Source organism: Salvelinus fontinalis, chromosome 3, assembly GCF_029448725.1.
Source record: "Salvelinus fontinalis isolate EN_2023a chromosome 3, ASM2944872v1, whole genome shotgun sequence".
NCBI lineage: Eukaryota > Metazoa > Chordata > Actinopteri > Salmoniformes > Salmonidae > Salvelinus > Salvelinus fontinalis.
Genome location: NC_074667.1, coordinates 8,772,283 through 8,794,795, shown reverse-complemented (window position 1 = coordinate 8,794,795; position 22,513 = coordinate 8,772,283). Strand labels below are relative to the sequence as shown.

The 22,513-nt window shown below is 41.9% G+C and overlaps 1 protein-coding gene and 1 pseudogene across 3 annotated transcripts in view; one reads left to right on the top strand and one right to left on the bottom strand.

Annotated features, from left to right (window-relative positions):
• Positions 1-240: 240 nt before the first annotated feature.
• Positions 241-1,735, bottom strand: LOC129834371 (serotonin N-acetyltransferase-like; annotated as a pseudogene).
• A 3,021-nt stretch (positions 1,736-4,756) lies between these two features.
• Positions 4,757-22,513, top strand: part of LOC129837930 ((E3-independent) E2 ubiquitin-conjugating enzyme UBE2O-like) — a 59,841-nt gene continuing 42,084 nt past the window's right edge. For all 3 annotated transcript variants that reach the window (XM_055904506.1, XM_055904495.1, XM_055904515.1), the window contains exon 1: positions 4,757-5,247. In XM_055904506.1, coding sequence (XP_055760481.1) covers positions 4,780-5,247 — 468 coding nt within the window. In that variant the 5' untranslated portion in view covers positions 4,757-4,779. The remainder of the gene's footprint in view (positions 5,248-22,513) is intronic.

Genomic DNA, 22,513 nt, shown 5'->3' with positions numbered 1-22,513 from the left:
CAATAAATACATGAGAACGTATAATTGTTTGTGTGTTATTAGTTTAAGCAGACTGTGTTTGTCTATTGTTGTAACTTAGATGAAGATCAGATCAAATTTGATTACCAATTTATGCAGAAGTCCAGGTAATTCCAAAGGGTTCACATACTTTTTCTTGCCACTGTAGCCCTCTTCCAGCCACGGAAGGTTGGTCAAACACCCCCCCCATTGAAGGAGGCATCCATCTTGGTTCGTGTCCCCTCAAACACCACTGTTGTGGTGCATGTACACGTAGCCCTGGACAGGGTACATAATCTCAATGAAGGTCAGGGGCCCCATTGGGGCCCTGCACTTTAAAGCCTGACTTCTGGTAGAAAGGGACCAGGGACTATTCGCACATGAGCATGGCGCAGCGTACATAGGGCAGGGAGCGCAGGTACTGCAGGTAGTCCCACATCAGGATGGAGCCCTTGCCTTGCTGCCGGAAGGTGCGGTGGACAGCAGGTACATGGAGGTGGACCGTGGGGCTTGTGGAGGGTGAGAGTGTCCTGAAAAAGGAGGGAGGGAAGGCTGAGTTTTGAGTGCATGAGTGCAATGTGAGATCACCCGACTAACCATTTATCATTGTCATGGAGTTTTTTTCATGATCAGCTCTATTGAACCCTGAATTGACATGTTTGTTTATGTGGATATAAGGTTGGTGCATTCTCTGATTTTGAGCTGTTTTATATAAAAAACCTTTGAAGTCCCTGTGCTAAAAAAATATTGTACTTATCTATTGATAAAATACCACATTGAAGTACATCCTCAAAGCTTGTCTTTTTATTAATTGGGTAGGCTACCAAAAGTCATTCATTATAATAAAGACAATGTCCCACTTATTTAACATGTTTTGACTTGGGGCTTAGCATGGCTAGTTTCTCCTGGTCCCACAGTGATCCTATGATGAAGGCAACAAGGCGTCCCTCCTCAAACCAGCCCACTGACAGCTCAGGGCACAGCGTCAGGAAGTGACACACCTCATCCAAGTGGAGCGGACACTCCAGACACAGAGATGAAGGCTGAGGAAGGCAGACAACACAAGTCCATGACCAAGTACACACATAGTTACACACATAGTCTAATCTCAGTTTGCTTACTTCCAACTACATACCTGGTGAAATTAATCCAAATCATGACTGACTGACTGACTGTTTGTCATGAATTTGGTTGGTATCCAAAGATTTATTCCCAAAATGTATATTAGCCTAGTCTATAAAACATGTCAAAGTAAACTTTAATTAAACGTGAAGCACCTCATCCTTTTAATAGTCTACATTTGACAAGTCCAAATAATGACAGAGCATTTTTTTTTCACAAAACGTCAATATACTTTTTAAAGTCTAGGTACAAAGTTGCAAAGAAAAACGACGAGTATTGGGGTAAAAACAGGTTAGACGTTCGAGTAAATTAAAAGTTGTTACCCTCTCTCTCGATCACGCGGATTGCGTCCTCCGGGCGGAGGCAATGGAACTCGCTGGCCGGGAGTGTGTGGCGACGCCCGCGCCTGGGGGAGGTGGAGCCCATGGGACGGCGCATTTGGAGACTAGATTTCAGGAAAGGCAGGGCACTGACTGTCGACATAGTGTCTGATCGAAGTTCCAAGCTCTTAAATCAAATAAAAATGAAGATATTTCAATATAATTTCTACTTGGGTGTTGAATGGCTGCCTGTCTCTTCGATATCTGCTCCACTCAAGTGATCCAAGTGAAGAAGGGTTGTGCGTAAAGTCTGAGGTTAATGTGGTGCGCCGTGTGTATTTATACCTTTGGCGCTTAAGCACTATTGGGCATAAACTAACAAGCTGGATAACCAAATTCTGAGAGAATACCTGTCAACAACAAACATATTAACCCAGATTTATTGGGGATATTCGTCACTTGTGTTTGGAATTAGCCTCTTGTAAAGATGCAAACTAATGGATCGGCTTTTGGCAAAGCATACCTATGTCACGTTCTGACCATAGTTCTTGTGTGTTTTCCTTGTTTTGTGTTGGTCAGGACGTGAGCTGGGTGGGCATTCTATATTTTGTGTTTCTATGTGGGGATTGTCAATTGGCCTGATGTGGTTCTCAATCAGAGGCAGGTGTTTGTCATTGTCTCTGATTGGGAACCATATTAAGGTAGCCTGTTTTGTGTTGGGATTTGTGGGTGGTTGTTTTCTGTCTTTGTGTTCTCTGCACCAGATAGGACTGTTTCGGTTTTGCCACATTTGTTATTTTGTATTTGTTTAGTGTTCATGGTTTTTGTTATTATGAAATCATGATGAACACGAACTACGCTGCGTCTTGGTCTGATCCCTGCTACACCTCCTCTTCAGACGAAGAGGAGGAAGGCTGCCGTTACAACCTATCACATATTTTCAGTTATTTTATGTATATCTATAAATGACAATTTACATATAGTGTGATGATGGGTACAATTTTCGCCGTCTATACTGAACAAAAAATATTAACACGCATGCCACAATTTCAAAGATTTTACTCAGTTACAGTTCATATAAGGGAATCAGTCAATTGAAAAAAACTCATTAGGCCCTACTCTATGGATTTCACATGACTGGGAATACAGATATGCATCTGTTGATCACAGATAAAAAAAAAAAATTTTAAAGGTAGGGGTGTGGATCAGAAAACCAGTCTGTATCTGGTGTGACCACCATTTGCCTCATGCAGTGTGACCGTTGATCAGGCTGTTGATCGTGGCCTGTGGAATGTAGTCCCAATCCTCTTCAATGGCTGTGCGAAGTTGCTCGATATTGGCATGAACTGGAACACACTGTCGTACTTGCCTATCCAGAGCATCCCAAACATGCTCAATGGGTGACATATCTGGTGAGTATAGAGGCCATGGAAGAACTGGGACATTTTCAGCTTCCAGGAATTGAGTACAAAACCTTGCGACATGGGGCCGTGCATTATCATGCTGAAACTTGAAGTGATGGCAGCGGATGAATTGCACGACAATGGGACTCCGGATCTTGTCACGGTATCTCTGTGCATTCAAATTGCCATCGATAAAATGCAATTGTGTTTGTTGTCTGTAGCTTATGCCTGCACATACCATAACCCCACCGCCACCATGGTCACTCTGTTCACAACATTGACATTAGCAAATCGCTCGCCCACACAACGCTATACACATGGTCTGCGATCGTGAGACCAATTGGACATACTGCCAGATTCTCTAAAACGATGCTTGAGGTGGCTTACGGTAGAGAAACTAACATTAAATTATCAATTATCTGGTGGACATTGCTGCAGTCAGCATGCCAATTGCACGCTCCTTCAAAACCTGAGACATCTGTGGCATTGTGTTGTGTTACAAAACTCCACATTTTAGAGTGGCCTTTGCACATCATTGTGTAATGATGTGCAATGCACATCATTGTGTAATGATCGTGGTGTTTAATCAGCTTCTTGATATGCCACACCTGTGAGTTGGATGAATTATCTTGGCAAAGGAGAAATGCTCACTAACAGGGACGTGAACAAATTTGTGAACAACATTTTTGAGAAATAAGCTTTTTGTGCATATGGAAAATGTCTGGGATCTTTTATTTCCGCTCATGAAACATGGGACCAACACTTTACATGTTGTGTTTATATTTTTGTTCAGTGTATAATTTAAAATTTATGTGGAGAATAGGCTGTGTGTAATTTTAAAATGCCTATTTTATTTAAATGTTGATATCAACACCACTCTATCAGAATTTTCTTCATGGAATAGGCCTACTGGTGATTGTATTATAAATCCTATCGTTTGCCCTCATCTATTTACCAAACGTCATGTGACTCAAATAAGGGAACCTTTTCCATTGGGCATCAATTGTCTCGAGATTGTGGTTCATGTTTCCCCCCCCCCATGTAAGAGTTTGTTGATCATTATTTCAGTTTTAATATATAGTTTATCCCCTGCTGGCAATACGTTGTTGACCAATGCGAAATTAGTCTTGTGTTTTTTTTGTAGACCTGATAAATGCAGGTACAGAACAGAGTTAGCCTCTGTATTTGTTGGAATCCCTTTTGCAAAAGAATAGAATAGGCTTCTCGCATTATATACATTCTTATAGATGAATATGCGTTGGCATTGTGCAGAAACGCGTATCTTTGTGCCTGACAAATAAGACAAACGTCCCCATATGCCCCCTCACGTTAGCCCATATAACACAACTACAGTGTCAGGCCAATATGCACAAAATATGTTATTTTATGCCACAATCCTGTGTTAAAAACCATGGCTGTGTCTGCAATAAGCCAATTTCAGCACTCGCACACTGACACCAAGTGGCGAAAATTACTCCATTCATGTTCTTTGGTGAAGTGCGCGCATAGAATGCATATTCGAGCCCGAGCTACAGACTTGTTGATGAAATTGACGTCTCCTCTTTCATTATGTTTGCATTTCTATAATAAATTCTAGAAAAAAAAAACATTGTCATGGCTGTGATATTGAATTAACTTTATTGTCAATAGGCCGTGACTTGTCCTAAGGGGGACCCTAATTATATAAATTGTCCATATTGCATCATACATTTGTATCATCATATAGCTAGCAACACCTGACTGTGGCTAGAATATAAAGAAAGGTGTGTTATAATAACTGTGTGATATAACTGTCTGCTGTCTTAGACTCATTTATTCAGAGTCAAACCCACGCTGAAATAAAAAAAAAACACCTTTGTCAATTTGACAGGCCCTCGACTCTTCTCTGAGTGCGTTTACGCAGCGCGCGCCCGATCGACGTAAACACGTGCACTTCCATGGTTACAGGTTTCTCTTTTTTCTTCTCCACCATCCGTCTCCCTTTATCGCATTATTCCCTGACAACTGCAGCGATGGCGGAACCCGTGGCATCGGACCCAATAGCAACAGACGCAGCTCTTTCTCCGGCTGTAAGCCCGGGTTCGGAGCCTCCATCCATGGCGCTCTCTCCTTCTGCAGGCGGCTCCCAGCGGCTTCTTTTTTCCCACGATTTGGTGTCAGGTCGGTATCGTGACTTGGTCCGGTTCGGCCTAGTCAGAATGATACAAGGCGAGGAGGAGTTTGATTCAGACTCGGACCTCGACGATGGCGGAGGGAGAGGCGGTGGAGGTGGAGGAGGTGGCTGTATCCCCTGTAACTCGGACACCGAGAGCAGTGTTGTGGACAGCCTGGCACCTCTGGGAAGGGGTTTTGTCCGGGTGCAGTGGTACCCAGAAGGAGGGAAACAAGACATACGGGAAACAAAGGTAATTGTCTGCTAACGTTAGCTAACTAGCCACACAATATGTTGGAGGTAACATTAGTTAGCTAGCGTCAAGCACAAGGTGTGTTTTCCCGTTATTGACAGATAACGTTAGCTGGTTGAATTAATTAGTAACGTTACACCGCCACGGGTTTAGCATGGTATAACCGGCATTGCGAACGTTTTGTCAGCGCGCTTGTGTATTTGTTGCAATTACTGTACCTAGCTTCAGCATATTGCCCACATTTCTTGAAATGTGCAGTACAACTGGGTGTGACTTAGCAGACTTGGCTAGCTAACTTTTTATTACTGCTAGCTGGTATAACGATTAGCTAGTTTGTTAGTATCATTGGCACATTGTTAGTTATACCCAAATAAATGACTTACTCCACTAACCAGCTTAGCTAACTGGCAGGTTTGGTAGGCTAACTTACTAGCAAATTAAACGCACATTGCTGATAAATTAGCTAAGTAGTTTGCAGCTCAGCCTTTCAGTAAATGAATCATTGACAACTTTTGTAGAAGAGGGAACACTTGCTAAAACTGCTGCTTAAACAATGAGAGAAAGGACTTTAACTGAATCATGTAAGGTGGTCTCTAGCCGATGCTGTATCTGACACGGACAGCTCAAGCTAGCCATGACCCATCATCACATTAGAGGAGATTGCTAAAATTAAATCACTGATGGAACAATGACCCAGATGTTTCACCGGATTTATAAACCTGAAGCATCTGGTTGACGTTTCCACTCACCACCAAATGTGATGAGCAGAAGCCCAGTTGCCGGCAGTGGGAGGAGATGGGATGAGACTTAATGCACATTTTTTCATCGATTAAGCATATTTGATCTCATTGCATTTTTCTGTTCCCAAAAGAGGCGGTTGTTTAGGAGTGCCAGGGCGAATTGAGTTAGTAGGCCTTCTCTAACGGAAATATGTAAATACATGCTAGAATGCGTCAATATGATCTCGCCAGCTCATGCTGGGTTCTGACCACATCCTTGCTTGTTCTGCCCACTATTATTAATTTGCTACCATTGGAAACAACAGGCTGTAGTTTATCTTGAGTTAGTTATAAAAATCTTTGATTCTATGTTATCCCTCCACTACACGAGGAGTCAGTTTAATCAAAGATACTGATGGTGTAATGTTAGTTTTCCATTGGCCAAAGGCAGTTTTAAAGTGGATAACATCCTGCATGACTGACATTTTAAAGTGGATAGGTTTTGCTGATGTTTAATTTTTTATTAACAATAATACATCTATACGAAGCTGTACATGGCATTTAACCTTGCCTATGAATACATTTCACATTAGTTACCTAACTTAGTCGGAAGCGAATTGAGGCTATCGCCTAGTATATTCATGATCAAATCAGGTAGCCATAAAACTATGCCCCCAAAAATGTACACTCGGTGTCTTATGTAATATTCTTAAGACCACGTATAAGGGAAGATAACCTATGCCATCACAAAAAATCAAGGTAAATAGGGTCCAATTGATTCACGACATTAATTCAAAAGAAAGATTGCCAAAAGCAGAGTATCCAATCCCTCCAAAGCCCATGCATAAAAGCTTTGTCGAGCCAGTATCATTACAAACCAAATAGAGAGAGCTATTGCCGTATTGACATAATGGGATTCAGTACTGCAGTAACAGGGAGCTCACTCCAGGGCCTTATGGAAAAGGGTCACACTGAGGGAGTGGAACTGGGATGGGCTGGGCCTAGAAGATACTCACAGTGAACAGTGCAGGCAGGCTGTGCTGCTTTGTCCTCTGGGATAAATGTGTAAAGTTCTAGCAATGGAGTCAGGGTCTGGAAGTCAGGACAAAGGTCTAGTCATGTATCTGTGGGGATAATACTGGGTCAGGGGTGTTTACCTACACACACACAAACAAGGGTGACTGGGCTCTGTGTGACTTTGAATGATAGTCATGTTTTAGGCCTTAAACATTGCCCTCCGTGTGTGTTTTTGTCCTTCCTTATCAGGTTGTGTGTTTGTCCAGCCTGATCTGTGTGTATTCATCCTCCCTGTGTGTGTGCGTCTGTTAGGCTGTCCGTTAGGGCGGGGAATTGCCAGGGACGATACGATATCGTGATACTTGGGTGCAGATATATGTATTGCGATCCTCATGGTGCTATATGTATTGTGATTCGTTGTTCCAAACATATTGCTCAATCTATGTCTACTGCAGAGGGACAAGTGCCATGAGAACTAGTTTTTATCAGTCATGGAAATAAAAGTGCTGAAAACAAATTGGCTCCCTATTTAAAAAGGAGATGGAAAATGACTGGAGTTTTGGTGCAGATGCAAAAATGATATTGTCAATACAATATGATCTATTGTCAAATAATATCCCGATATGTAACTGTATTGATTTGTTTTCCCCCATCACTACTGTCAGTGTGCGTCCTCTGTCCACCTGCTCAGATGGTGTTTCTTCAGTCACATATTCTCTTGAGCAACTTAATTCATGACCAGGCCACTTCCTGCAGTATGCAAAAATGGTGTATTTCCAAGAAAGTCTGTCCTTTGGCTGACTGCTTTTTTTGCTCACCTTCCTCTGCTTTATACCCATTTTCACACTCTTCCGGGGACACTGGGATAGGGGGATGCATCAATGTGTACGAAAAGTCAAAACCTCAGCTCTAGTTTTGAATAGCCATGCATCCAAAACAACGTCTGAAGAATTGTCTAGAATGGTGTGAATTTATTTTGTGGATCCTCCCCCCACGTGCTTGTGGAAGGGGTGCTGCGTTATGTTAGTCACTGTTTTGCGACTGGGTAGGACACATTTTGCAGAGTTGTTGTGCATGCTAGTTTGTAACATTGAAAACCTGGAGGAAAAACGGAGTTCTGTTTTGCCAGAGGTGTGCTCTATACACACAATCGAGTCGTTGAAGGCACGACAACTCCTCTGCTTGACCACTACAATGAAATATGTTATGACGTGTCTACTTACAGGCTATGGTAAAAGTTTAGTGTATCAAGTGTTGCCGACGGTCTCCGATTTATTGAAATTGAAAGTCACCACAAACACTGCATACATCAACCTATTTTAATGGGATTTTAATCAGCTATTTCCGACCACTGTTGCTCCTACGGCCTAAACTAATTTAGTGGGCATCTTTTTGAGCTCCGCCCAACCAAGGGATTGGTTTGAGGTGTTGTAAGGCGTCACTGGTTTCCGCCCTTTGTAGCTACTTTCTGCCATTGACTTCAAGGCCTTCCTATTAGGGAAGCCTGGCTACCTGAATCCCCGATCCACCAGCCTCTTTGTCTCCCTCACTGCTACTGCAGTTATTATTCCCCAAAGGTTTTTACCAATGGGGAGTTTATTCAGGATTTGTATGCCAGATATTTACTTCAAGACAGAGAAAGCGAACAACAAATAGTCTCGACAAACGGGTAGATGGGCCTAAGGCTCAGTCTTGTGACGTGTTGTCTCAACTAGGGATGCACGATATATCGGAATCGGCTGATATTAGCTAAAAATGCCAACATCGGTATCGTCCCGATGTTAAAAACCGATGTCAAAGCTACCGTGCATAACTATATAACGTATGTACAGGTCGTAATGACACCACGTAAAATTTTGCGCAACACAGCATTCCTAACCTAGCCCACAATGTCTGTTGTATGGATCGAGCAGTCATTTGAAAGAGTAAGAACATTTCAGCGAGACAACTCAAAGGCGAAATCCATTAAAGCCAATATAATGGAATTCAGTGCCCTTGACAATCAACTGCTCTCTGTTGTGGGTGATGTTGGCTTTCGCCGACTGGTCGAGCACCGGTACTCACTACCAAGTGCACTATTTTTCAGATGTTGCCCTACCAGAGTTGCACGGTAATGGCGTCACTGCTATTTTCTTCACGACATACATACTATGGAACGCCGTTTGGTCTTTGCATGTCAAAAAAGAGACAATAGCACTGTCAAAGCTGTAAAAAAAAGTCTGCAAACACCGGCCACGAACGATGTGTTTACAATACCGCTTTGGTAATAAAGCATAATTTGTTCGACTGCAACTTTTGGGGTAACTAGCTTTAGCTTGGTACCTAGCTAGCACAAATACAATCAGCCTGAAAATAATGATCACTAGAAACTGCAGTCATTTTCAATATTCTTAGCAATGATTTAGGAATACTTGTAAGTATTGTTGTTCGCCTATTGAAATTGAACTTCAGTTCATGAAAATAAATAGCTAGCCAGCAGCTTAACCCTGTTGCCCAAAGCTAACGTTATAAGCAGCCAGCGAGCTTCATCTGGCTAGTGATGCTCCACTGGGTTATGTGTTGTGGAGCTAGGCGCTATAAGGATTAGTCACAATAGTGGAATTTGCAGTTTGCCTTCAAAATAAAAGTATGTCATTGACAGTGATTCAAATTAATACAAATAGTAGAATTATGACATTCTTTTATTTTGAAGGCTAGCCGCAAAGTCGACTGTTGTGGCTAATCCTTATTGTGGCTAGCTTCACATAGATGGGTTAGACCACCATTAATCAAATAAGAACTGTCTTATAAATTAGGGTTATTTTGGATGACACCTAGCTATAGCTACTGAAACAGATGTCGTTTTGCTGTGTTTTTGGGGAAGAACATTGTTTGCATCCATGAGCTAGCTAGCTTTTTTTATGACCAGCATTGTAGGTGCGCGAGACAACTTTACCAGCATCATAGCATACGTATCGATGAATCGTTGTGACACATGAAATACAAGTGATAGTGTAATCAATGTGTAATAACAAATAGTGTTGTTTGACACGTCACATTGTGTTTGACACACAAAGACCCAAACAGCGTTCCATAGAAATCCTGGTTGAGAATGAAACGACTGAACAAATGAACAATGAAACAGCACAGCAAGTAAGTGAAAGAAATAGGTTTGATTATGTTTTACTGGTAATGGGGACATATGTAAATGCCAACAAAATACCTTTTTGATGTGTGTGTGTGTAACCTTTTTAACTAGGCAAGTCAGTTAAGAACAAGTTCTTATTTACAATGCCAGCCTGGACGATGCTGGGCCAATTGTGCGCCACCCTATGGGACTCCCAATCACAGCCGGATGTTATACAGCCTGGATTTGAACCAGGGACTGTAGTGACACCTCTTGCACTGAGATGGAGTGCCTTAGACAGCTACGTTCATGTGTGTGTGTTAAGCATTCTAGTACAGTTAAATAGTCAAAAGGCCGCTACAATTGTAAATATTGGTTATCATTATCGGGGTTTTTTTGGCAAGGAAAATATTGTGTATCGGCCAAAAATGTCATATCCGTGCATCATTAGTCTCAACGTGACATATGTGTCCGTATGGTAAAGTTGAACTAATTCCCTCTCATATTCAGTTCCTCGCAAACGTACTCGGAGAAAGCGTAATAGAAAAAGAAGCGTGCCAAGCTTGCATTTCCCACTGTTACCTCTGTAGTTTCTTTTTATTCAGATGGAATCATATTTCTCTTAATCAAGTTTCCCTGTGGAAATTTATTTAGACGCATGCTTCCGCCTCATCAACGGCAGACTGACACTATTTTATCTGCACTGCAATGAGCTACGCCGCGTTTTCCCTATGAAATCTTAATTACATCTCCAAAAGGAGAGTGTCGTATGATTGATCTCAGATATTCCACCGGTGTGGCGCTGTTTCAATTAGGGGTCGACCGATTAATCGGCATGACCGATTTTCAAGTTTTCATAACAATTGGTAAACTGCCTTTTTGGACGCTGATTATGGCCGATTTACATTGCAATCCACAAGGAGACTGCGTGGCAGGCTGACCACCTGTTACGCGAGTGCAGAATCTAAAGGACCTTGTGGCTGCAAGGAGCCAAGGTAAGTTGCTAGCTAGCATTAAACTTATCTTATAAAAAACAATCAATCTTCACATAATCACTAGTTAACTACACATGGTTGATGATATTACTAGGTTAACCTGTCTAGCCCCGGGGTGCCGCTAGCGGAACCCCCCCCCCCCCCCCCCCCCCCCCCACCCCCACTGAAAAGGCAGAGCCGCGAAATTCAATTATTTTTTTTTTTTTAAATATTTAACTTTCACACATTAAGTCCGATACAGCTAATGAAAGACACAGATCTTGTGAATCCAGCCAACATGTCCGATTTTTAAAATGTTTTACAGGGAAGACACAATATGTAAAGATGTAAATCTATTAGCTAAACACATTAGCATAATCCACCATCTTTTCTTTGTCCACCAACACCAGTAGCCATCACCAATTCGGCTAAACTAAGATATTGATAGCCACTAACCAAGAAAAAAGCTCATCAGATGACAGTCTGATAACATATTTATGGTATAGGATAGGTTTTGTTAGAAAAATGTGCATATTTCAGGTAGATGTCATAGTTTACAATTGCACCCACCGTCATAAATGGACTAGAATAAATACAATGAGCAACGTGTTTACCTAACTACTAATCATCAAACATTTCGTAAAAATACACAGCATACACTAATCGAAAGACACAGATCCTGTGAATACAGACAATATTTCAGATTTTCTAAGTGTCTTACAGCGAAAACACAATAAATCGTTATATTAGCATAGCACATGTGCAAACATTACCCCAGCATTGATTCTAGCCAAAGAGAGCGATAACGTAAACATCGCCAAAATATATTAATTTTTTCACTAACCTTCTCAGAATTCTTCAGATGACACTCCTGTAACATCACATTACAACATACATATACAGTTTGTTCGAAAATGTGCATATTTAGCCACCAAAATCATGGTTAGACAATGAGAAAAGTAGCCCAGCTGGTCAGAAAATGTCGTGCGCCATATTAGACAGTGATCTAGTCGTATACATAAATACTCATAAACGTGACTAAAAAATATAGGGTGGACAGCGATTGATAGACAATTTAATTCTTAATACAATCGCGGAATTACATTTTTTAAATTATCCTTTTCAATACAGTTTGCGCCAAGCGATGCTACGTCAAAGAAGATGGCGTCCTAAGCCACTAACATTTTTTGACAGAAACACGATTTATCATAATAAATTGTTCCTACTTTGAGCTGTTCTTCCATCAGAATCTTGGTCAAAGAATCCTTTCTTGGGTCTAATCGTCTTTTGGTCGAAAGCTGTCCTCTTGCCATGTAGAAATGCCCATTGCGTTCGGCATGAACTGGAACGGTGCCCAGAGATTCACAGTGGCTCAGAAATAAATGTCCCAAAATCGCACTAAACGGATATAAATTGCTATAAAACGCTTTAAATTAACTACCTTATGATGTTTTTAACTCCTATAACGAGTAAAAATATGACCGGAGAAATATAACTGGCTACACTAATGCTTGGAAAAACAGTAGGTCGGTGTCCTCCGCGCGCCTGACGCACCTAGAAAAGAGTTCCTACCTACAGGATTGTTTCATTTATAGTGGCTGTGATCGGGCAATCGATACCATTCAAAGCGTCATCACGTAAAGGCATCCAGGGGAAGACGTAAGCAGTGTCCGTATACTCATAGCAATAACAGTGGCCTTAAAACTGACTCCAGAACAGGGGCCAAAATGTGTGAAATCTGACTCCATGTCAGGGAAATTGCTGTAGAATGAGTTCTGTTCCACTCAGAGACAAAATTTCAACGGCTATAGAAACTATAGACTGTTTTCTATCCAATAATAATAATAATAATATGCATATTGTACGATCAAGAATTTTGTAGGAAGCCGTTTCAAAAATTACACGATTTCCATAAATAGTGACAACAGCACCCCCTAGCCTTAACAGGTTAACTAGCTTGTTCTGCGTTGTATATAATCAATGTGGTGCCTGTTAATTTATAATCGAATCACAGCCAACTTCAACTTGATGATTTAACAAAAGAGCATTTGCGAAAAAAGCACAATCGTTGCAATAAGGTACCTAACCATAAACATCAATGCCTTCCTTAAAATCAATACACAGAAGTATATATTTTTTAAACCTGCATATTTAGTTCAAATAAATGCATGTTAGCAGGCAATATTAACTAGGGAAATTGTGTCACTTCTCGTGCGTTCATTGCGAGAAGAGTGACACGGAACCCAAACCGGCTGCTCTCGTGCGCACATTTATTTTCTCCCCCTACACCAAACGCGATCACGACACGCAGGTTAAAATATCGAAACAAACTCTGAACCAATTACATTAATTTGGGGACAGGTCGAAAAGCATTAAACATGTATGGCAATTTAGCTACCGTAATTTCCGGACTATAAGCCGCTCCTTTTTTTCCCACGCTATGAACCTTGCGCTTTATACAATGACGCAGCTAATTTATGGATTTTACCCGCTTTCACAAATTCATGCCGCCAAAAAACTGAGCACCGTCACATAATGTGAAGTAAATCGAGCGCGCTCAAACTTTCCATCATTCTGATTACGGTAGTCATTTTGTCACCCTCATCATGGCAAAGACACGGAGAAATGCATATGATGCAGCTTTCAATTTGAAGGCGATCGATCTGACTGTTTGAAAAGGAAATAGAGCTGCTGCACGGGAGCTTGGCCTTAATGAGTCGATGATAAGACGTTGGAAACAGCAGCGTGAGAAACTGACTTGGTGCAAAAAGACAACAAAAGCTTTCAGAGGAAAGAAAAGCAGATGGCCCGAACTAGAAAATGAGGCTTAGATGACAAGTGGGGAGAAATCCTTCACTAAAACGGGCCGCATGCGAAGAGCGACTTATGGTCAAGTCTGCCAGTGTGTCCTGACAGCGTGGAGCTGCTGCGTATTGAAGAGGGCAGCATAAGCTCAGCGGGGAATTTGCCTCCGGACGAAAGTGAGGAGAGCACAATGAAAACGATCCAACATCGGATGAAGCACTTCTGAGGCTATTCAACTCCGACACCAAAGGAGATGGTTCAGTGGTTTCAGTGCACAGGAGGAAGATAGTGACCAAGGACTTGCTTGGTAGGCTACTGTTTACTGCTATTTAAAAAAAATGTTACAAGCCTGTTTCGTTAAAGCCTATTTATTTTTGTTACAAGACGTGTTTCGTTAAAGCCTATTTATTTTTGTTACAAGCCGTGTTTCGTTTAAAGGCTGTGTAAAGTTCATTTGTTTCAATGTACCGGTAGGCACCTGCGGCTTATAGACACGTGCGGCTTATTTATGTACAAAATACATTTTTTTTTTTTAATTCAGTGGGTGCGGCTTATATTCAGGTGCGCTTAATAGTCCAGCAATTACGGTAGTTAGCTTGCACTTGCTAGCTAATTTGTCCTATTTAGCTAGCTTGCTGTTGCTAGCTAATTTGTCCTGGGGTATACACATTGAGTTGTTATTTTACCTGAACTGCACAAGGTCCTCTACTCCGACAAATTAATCTACACACAAAACGGCCAACCGACTCGTTTCTAGTCATCTCTCCTCCTTCCAGGCCTTTTCATCGTTGAACTAATATGGTGATCGGCATCTAAACTTTCATAGTATTACCACGACGACCGGCAACACAGTTCGTCTTTCAATCACCCAGGTGGGTATAACCAATGAGGAGATGGCACGTGGGTACCTGCTTCTATAAACCAATGGGGAGATGGGAGAGGCAGGACTTTCAGCGTGATCTGCGTCAGAAATAGAAAGGAGTTCTATTTTAGCCCTTGGCCACGCAGACGCTCGTTGGCGCGCGCAATAATTGAATAACATGGATTTCTAAATTTATTTTGCGACGCTCGCGCACACGACGTATCCGGTCTGGTCAGCATGTCAGGATATATGCAGCAGTTTGGGCCGCCTGGCTCATTGCGAACTGTGTGAAGACCATTTCTTCCTAACAAAGAACTTAATTAATTTGCCAGAATTATACATCATTTTGACATAACGTTGAAGGTTGTGCAATGTAACAGTAATATTTAGACTTAGGGTTGCCACCCGTTCGATAAAATACGTAACGGTTCTGTATTTCACTGAAAGAATAAACAATTTGTTTTCGAAATGATAGTTTCCGGATTTGACCATGTTAATGACCAAAGACTCGTATTTCTGTGTGTTTATTATAATTATTTATTTGATTTGGTATTTGATAGAGCAGTCTGACTGAACGTTGGTAGGCAGCAGCAGGCTCGTAAGCATTCATTCAAACAGCAGCTCTTAGCAGTGCTGGGATGCACAGCGCTGTTTATGACTTCAAGCCTATCAACTCCCGGGATTAGGCTGGCAATACTAAAGTGTCTGTAAGAACATCCAATAGTCAAAGGTATATGAAATACAAATATTGTAAAGAGAAATAGTCCTATAATTCCTATAATAACTACAACCTAAAACTTTTTAACTGGGAATATTGAAGACTCATGTTAAAAGGAACCACCAGCTTTCATATGTTCTGAACAAGGAACTTAAACGTTAGCTTTTTTACATGGCACATATTGCACTTTTACTTTCTTCTCCAACACTTTGTTTTTGCATAATTTAAACCAAATTGAACGTTTCATTATTTATTTGAGACTAAATTGATTTTATTGATGTATTAAGTTAAAATAAGTGTTCATTGTTCATTCAGTATTGTTGTAATTGTCATTATTACAAATATATATATTAATCGGTATCGGATTTTTTTGGTCTTCCAATAATTGCTATTTGCCAAGACAAGAAATTCTGAGCGCAGCCCTATCCAGAAATATGGCAGTGGTTTCTGATTTTAAGTAACATTTTCACAGAACCGCTTGTTGCAATTTCGATGAGGCTCTCTTGTTCAGATATCGTTAAGTGGACTGGAGGCAGGGCATGAAAGGGATAACGAATCAAGTGTGTGTCGTCCGTTTAGGGAAAGTACCTGTGTAATTGTGCACCCAGCTCACTCAGGTGCTTCGATATATAACATTTGACATTGTCCGTAAGCTTGAGTTCATTTGCACGCAAAAAAAAAAATCATTCAATGATGGAAAGAACTGTGTGTTGTCCTTGTTAATGCAGTCAGAAAAGAGCTCCAACTTCATAATCATAGCTTAAATTTTGTCCCGCACATTGAATATAGTTGTGGAGAGTCCCTGTAATCGTAGATTCAGATCATTCAGGCGAGAAAAAACATCACCCAGACAGTCGAGTGAGAAACTTGTCATCATGCAAGCGGTCAGACAAGTGAAAATGGTCAGTAAAGAGAACTTTAACTTCTTGAGAATACAGGGGGTGCTGTTTTCGCATTAGCATAATTTCCTCTACAGATTAAACTGCCTCTTATTCAATTATTGCTGTTACTATATGCATATAATTAATACCATTGGATAGAAAACAAGCTATGGTTTCTAAAACCGTTACAATTTTGTCTCTGAGTGAAACATAAGTCATTTGACAGCACTTTCCCTGAGCAAGAAGAAGATTGCAAGATGTGTATGCTGGCTTCAACGCTCTGCCTATATATGGTCACGCCACCTATGACCCGAAACACACTTCCTTCGTCTTCCTCTGGGTGTCAGGAAGACGTCAGAGGAGAAAGTTTTTGTTTATCTTGTACTGACGTGAAATAAGACCTATTTCTTTAGCGTGACCGACAACTTCCGGTTCTCTGAAACGCGCGTTTTAGAGGTGCAATTGTCTTTTGTTATGCTGCCGTTACGGATGAAAACTATCTCCGTCTCGAAGTTTGTTTGATACATGTGACCATATCATCTTAATGTATGTTTTTTCAATATAGTTTAATCAGATTATTTGAATTTTTTCGGGAGTTTTGCCGTGTTCCGTTCTGTGAGTTTTTTAACTTTGGACAGAACCGTGCTAGTCGACCAGTACCTATGCTAAATGAAGAGGGAAAGTTGCCATTGTGAATGGATTGAACGACTCATCAGGACTAAGGACACCTTTATCAACATTCTGATGAAAGATCAGCAATAGTAAGACCCAATTTACGATGTTATTTCATATATCTGTCGTGCATGTGAACTGGTCGGGCGCGCCCAGCTGGTTCTGGCTGGCGTGGCTATGCTAATTTAGCGCTACATTTTGTTTTCGCTATAAAACATTTAATAAATCTGAAATATTGTTTGGATTCACCAGATGTTGGGCTTTCAATATCTGTACGCTGTGTATTTTTTCTGAAATGTTTTAAGACAAGTAATTAGTTATATGACGTTGGTCTCTGTAATTGTTCTGGCTGCATCAGCACTATATCAGATTGCAGCTGCAATGTAGAACTGTGATTTATACCTGAAAAATGCACATTTAAAAAAAAAAAAACTATGCTATACCATAAATATGTTATCAGACTGTCATCTTATGAATTTGTTTGTTGGTTAGTGGCTATATATATTTTCATTTAGTCGAATTAGTGATAGCTACTGACGCAGGAAAAAACTGTTGGAGTAAAAAAATGGTGTCTTTTGCTAACGTGTTTAGCTAATAGATTTACATATTGTGTCTTCCCTGTAAAACATTTAAAAAATCTGAAATGGTGGCTTTATTCACAAGATCTGTGTCTTTCATTGGGTGTCTTGGACTTGTGATTTAATGATATTTAGATGCTACTATTTAATTGTGACGCTATGCTAACGATGCTAATCAGTGTGAGGGGGGGGGTGCTCCCGAATCCGGGTTAGGTACTCGGTAGAGGTTAAGCTCGTCTCTCAATTAAAAAAATACATGTCAATAATTTGCTTCTTGATTACCAGCGCACTTCTGTATGTTGTAAAAGCGTTACATGGTCGCTGCCCATATCATTGCATAATGCAGAAGATACACGAGAGTTCAGGGGCCTTGCTTTAACAAAGTTAACCATTTTTACTGTAGTGTTCTTAACATCGTTCAAGCTGTCAGGCATTCTCTTGGCAGCAAGAGCCTCTCTGTGGATGCTGCAGTGTACCCAAGTGGTGTCGGGAGCAACTGCTTGCACGCGCGTTACCACTCCACTCTCTTTTTCTGTCATGGCTTTTGCGCCATCAGTACAGTTACTAAGACATCTTGACCACTGAAGTCCATTTGATATCACAAAGCTGTCCAGTACTTTGCAAATATCCTCTCATGTCCTGGTTTCCAGTGGCTTGCAGAAGAGGATGTCTTCTTTAATTGACCCCCTATAAACGTAACGGACATACCAGGAGCTGTGCCAGGCCCGCCGGTCTGTTGACTCATCCAGCTGGAACGCATATAATTTACTGGTTTGTATGCAAAGTATTCAAATTTGTATTCAAATTTTCATGTTTTGTTTCTAAATGTCTGCGCAAGAGTGAAGGTTTCCCGCGAGAGAGTAACGGTTAATGTGATTGGATGTTAATTATTTGACTAGGCTACCTGTATTTGACATTGTTATTTTGCTGAACACTAGATATTTTTTTGGCAGTAAAACGAGGCTACTCAGGCGGGGGGGGGGGGGGGGGGGGGGGGGGGGGACTCACCCAAATGAATAGCCTCGTTGGAAAATATAAATGTACTGTTTGAAAATGTGAAGTATTTGGCGTACCCCCGACGGCATTGCGCGTACCCCAGTTTGAGAATACCTGATCTAGGGCAACGACACTCTCTGTGATGTCTTTGTTTTCCCCTATAGTGATCTCTCCATCCAACCTGATTGTAAACGAAGGTGCATTGTTTTGCTAGTTCTATCAGAGGTGGACTACTAACCAATGTTTCGACCTTGCTTTCTTCAAGACTTATGAGTGAAATGGTTTTAATGAGGCTCAGTTGATTTAGAATGTATAGCTACCCCTTTTTTAAATGTGTTTGGATAGGAAGGGGCTTTGCACTCACAAAGGTGGGCTACAGTCACATTATAAACTGTACAAAGAACCCCATGTTTCAACCTTGCTGTCTTCATCAAGACTTATGTGTGAAAAGCTGTTCATATTGGGCTCGGTTAAATGGAATAACCACTAACTGGCACTGCCCCCTAAATAGCAATCATTACATTGCTAGCCTAGCAAGGACGCTAGGACTGAAAATAGTGCCTCTCTTGACTACGAAGGACATTGTCTCTCAATGGTCCCTCAATGAGGCTAAGGGGCCAATTGAAGGTCTTTGACAGGGTTCATGCTGTGGAAGCCTGTGGCTGCCTACAATTCAGTACATTGAAAGTGAGCGCACAGCGGTATTGCTAGAACACTAGCTAACTCAGCCCCTTTGCTGCAGTACACTGTCTAGTACACTGTTCCTATGATAGGCTATCACTGCAGCAGGTAGCTGACAGTGGAACGCAGGGCGTGGTACTGTGGTGGGGCGATGGTTTCCCTCCCACCCTCATATCCCTTATTCAAGGCTGAGCTTGGAGACTGAGCTGTCAGACAGAGGGGGCCTGAGGTGACCGTGACGCCCAGGCCAGGGGCTCCTCCCTGGGGGGACGGCGTTGGCCCTGGGGGTGGAGGAGGAGTGGAGTGTGGCGTGATGCTGGTAATGACGGTGGGTGCAGAGGTGGATGACGAGAGAAAGAGAGGGATGGAGAGTGTAAGGGGAGGGAGATGGAAAGAGAACGAGGGGTAATGAGAGGGGGCACGAGGGAGAGACGGTGAGGGAAAGAAGAAGAGATGGGCTAGATCTTGGCAGATGGTTGCTATGCTAATTAAGAGCTTTTTGTCCTTAAGTGATAAGGGCCCCCCTTCAGTCCCATTGGTTATTTTTTCCTCTTTTTTTTCTCTCCCTTTTTTTTTATTTTACCAGTCTCTATTTTTATTGTTTTTTCTTCTTGCAGGCAGTTGCAGTTTTAGGCCTAACCCCTTAGTTTGCTGATTTTTTTTTACATACCGACTAGGGAGTATTTGGTTGCCTTTTGTTGTCCTGAAGGTAGAGTGCGGTACTTTCAGGATGCAGTTTAAATGTATTGCTACGGCTAATGTATGCTAGGCTAAAATGCTGCTTATCAGCATTGACCAGTATTCGCTGACTCTGGTTTATCCAGGGTAATGAGTGAGCATTCCGTCAGATAACGGCCTGTGTTGGGCACTGGAAGGACTGGAAGGTATCACCACACGACTAGCTGAAAAGGCATTAGAGGTATGCTTTTTAGAGGCTCGTAAGCAGCAGCACAGCAATGATAAGATGAACAAGGCTCATGCTTTGTTTTTCTGACCTCGTCTCTCCCGCTCTGTCCCCTCTGGAGAACATGATGTCATACATAAGCCTTGGTCCTATTTGTCACCTTTTTGCCCCGTCACCCACCCCGGTCTCATTTGCTGCTTTATTGGGTTGGCCTGTCTGCTAGTGATGTATGGGAAGTTGGAAAGATCCATCTCAGAGATGGGTTTGGGGAGGGTGCTTCACTCGCTGCCTTGCCTGCACGGTGAATCCCATCCTTCATCTTGGCCTGCCCTATCCCTCTCAGCAAGAGCTCTGGGATCACTTCGCTGGCCTAGACCAGAGTTTTCCCATACTTGGTCCTGGTGGCCCCACCTGGGTGTGTGTTTAGGTTTTTGCCTTAGCACTACACAGCTGATTCATATAACCAACTCATCAAGCTTTGATTATTTGAATCCGCTGTGTCGTGCAAGGGCAAAAACCAAAACGTGAAACCGGGGGGGCGGGGGACGGACCCTGGCCTATACAGTTGATGCCTTGTAATCCAGCGAGTTGACTGCAGTTAACATGCCGAGTCACTCCATGTGCTGATAACAGTAGCTAGCTAGCCTTCTCCAATCATAGAGACATCAACCATCTTGTCATTATTAGGTTATTAGTTATCTAACCAACTTAATAGCATGGTGCTTGAATAATTGCCATTAGCGGTTACCCATTCCCTACTGAGGAGGCTTAAGATATCACAAATTAGGGTATCTGTATTTAGACATGGGATGATCCTAATTGACTTACATTTAAGACTAAACGACTGACACCACCGTGATGTTAAGCCATTCTCCTCACATGTTAATTGACATGTCTTCATGATGTTTGTTTTGACACAATTAGCATTAGCATCGCAGTCATTAGCCACATTAGCAAACTGAGGGTCTTTGCTACTATGTGGATTTTTTGTTACTAGCCTCTTTGCTACTTAGTAACCTGGTTCTAGTCCTGTAGTGCTTAGAGAATAGGCTAAACTGCAGGTACTGTGGTTGACTATTAATGAAGTAATCTGGGACACATTGCCACTGCCAAGTAGCCTCCGTGTTAGAAGGGAGTGCATGAGCTTGAGTAATGTTGAGCAGGTGCCAGGACCTTAGCGTAGAGAGTGGAGACGCACACACACACACACACACACACACTGCTGGCCAGCCAAAGGCCTTAGGGTCCAGCTCTACACACACACACACACACACACACAAGTCACACATTCACAAGCAGCCAGAACAAGGGATCATCAGCAGAGGGAGAGAAAGTGACACAGGTCTGGAAGGTGAAGAGGCCTTACAGCAGGTGGAGGAGAGGTGAGATTAGAAAAGGAGAGAAGCAGCTAAGTCATCTTGGATCCATCCTTCCCTATAGCCTAGGGGTCGAGAGAATGGCTTCGGTAACTCACTACAAAGATGTGAAATGATAAGCTGTTCTCCCTCTCCTCCTCCTATCCCGCTTCCCCTCCTCCCTGTCCCTGTGGAGTACTGTGCTGGAGAATGCAGAGCAGTGATGTAATGTGGAAGGGTTGTTGTCAACCACACCCCTCCTTAGATAATGTATCTGATGCTCACTCTCTCCCGGTCTCAGTCTCGCTCTCTCGCGCTCTCTCTCAAAATTCAATTTAAAGGGCTTTATTGGCATGGGAAAAATATGTTTACATTGCCAAAGCAAGTGAAATAGATCATAAACAAAAGTGAAATAAACAATAACAAATGAACAGTAAAGATTACACTCACGACAGTTCCAAATTAATAAAGACATTTGAAATGTCCGTGTTGTAATAATGATGTGCAAATAGTTAAAGTACAAAAGGGAAAATACATTTAGGTTGTATTTACAATGGTGTTTGTTCTTCACTGGTTACCCTTTTCTTGTGGCAACAGGTCTCAAATCTTGCCGCTGTGATTGCTCACTGGTATTTTAACCAGCTTGCTTAGAGGGTTCTTCTGCAGGTTCATTTCTCTGTAGGTGATGGCTTTGTTATGGAAGGTTTGGGGATCGCTTCCTTTTAGGTGGTTGTAGAATAACGGCTCTTTTCTGGATTTTGAAAATTAGCGGGTTTCTGCTCTGCGTGCATTATTTGGTGTTTTACGTTGTAAACGTAGGATCATTTTGCAGAATCTCAATTTGGTGTTTTGTGAATTCTTTGTTGGTGAGCTCACAACAGCAAAGGGCAATGGGTTCTGTAACTGATTCAAGTATTTTTAGCCAGATCCTAATTGGCATATCGAATTTTATGTTCCTTTTGATGGCATAGAAGGCCCTTCTTGCCTTGTCTCTCAGA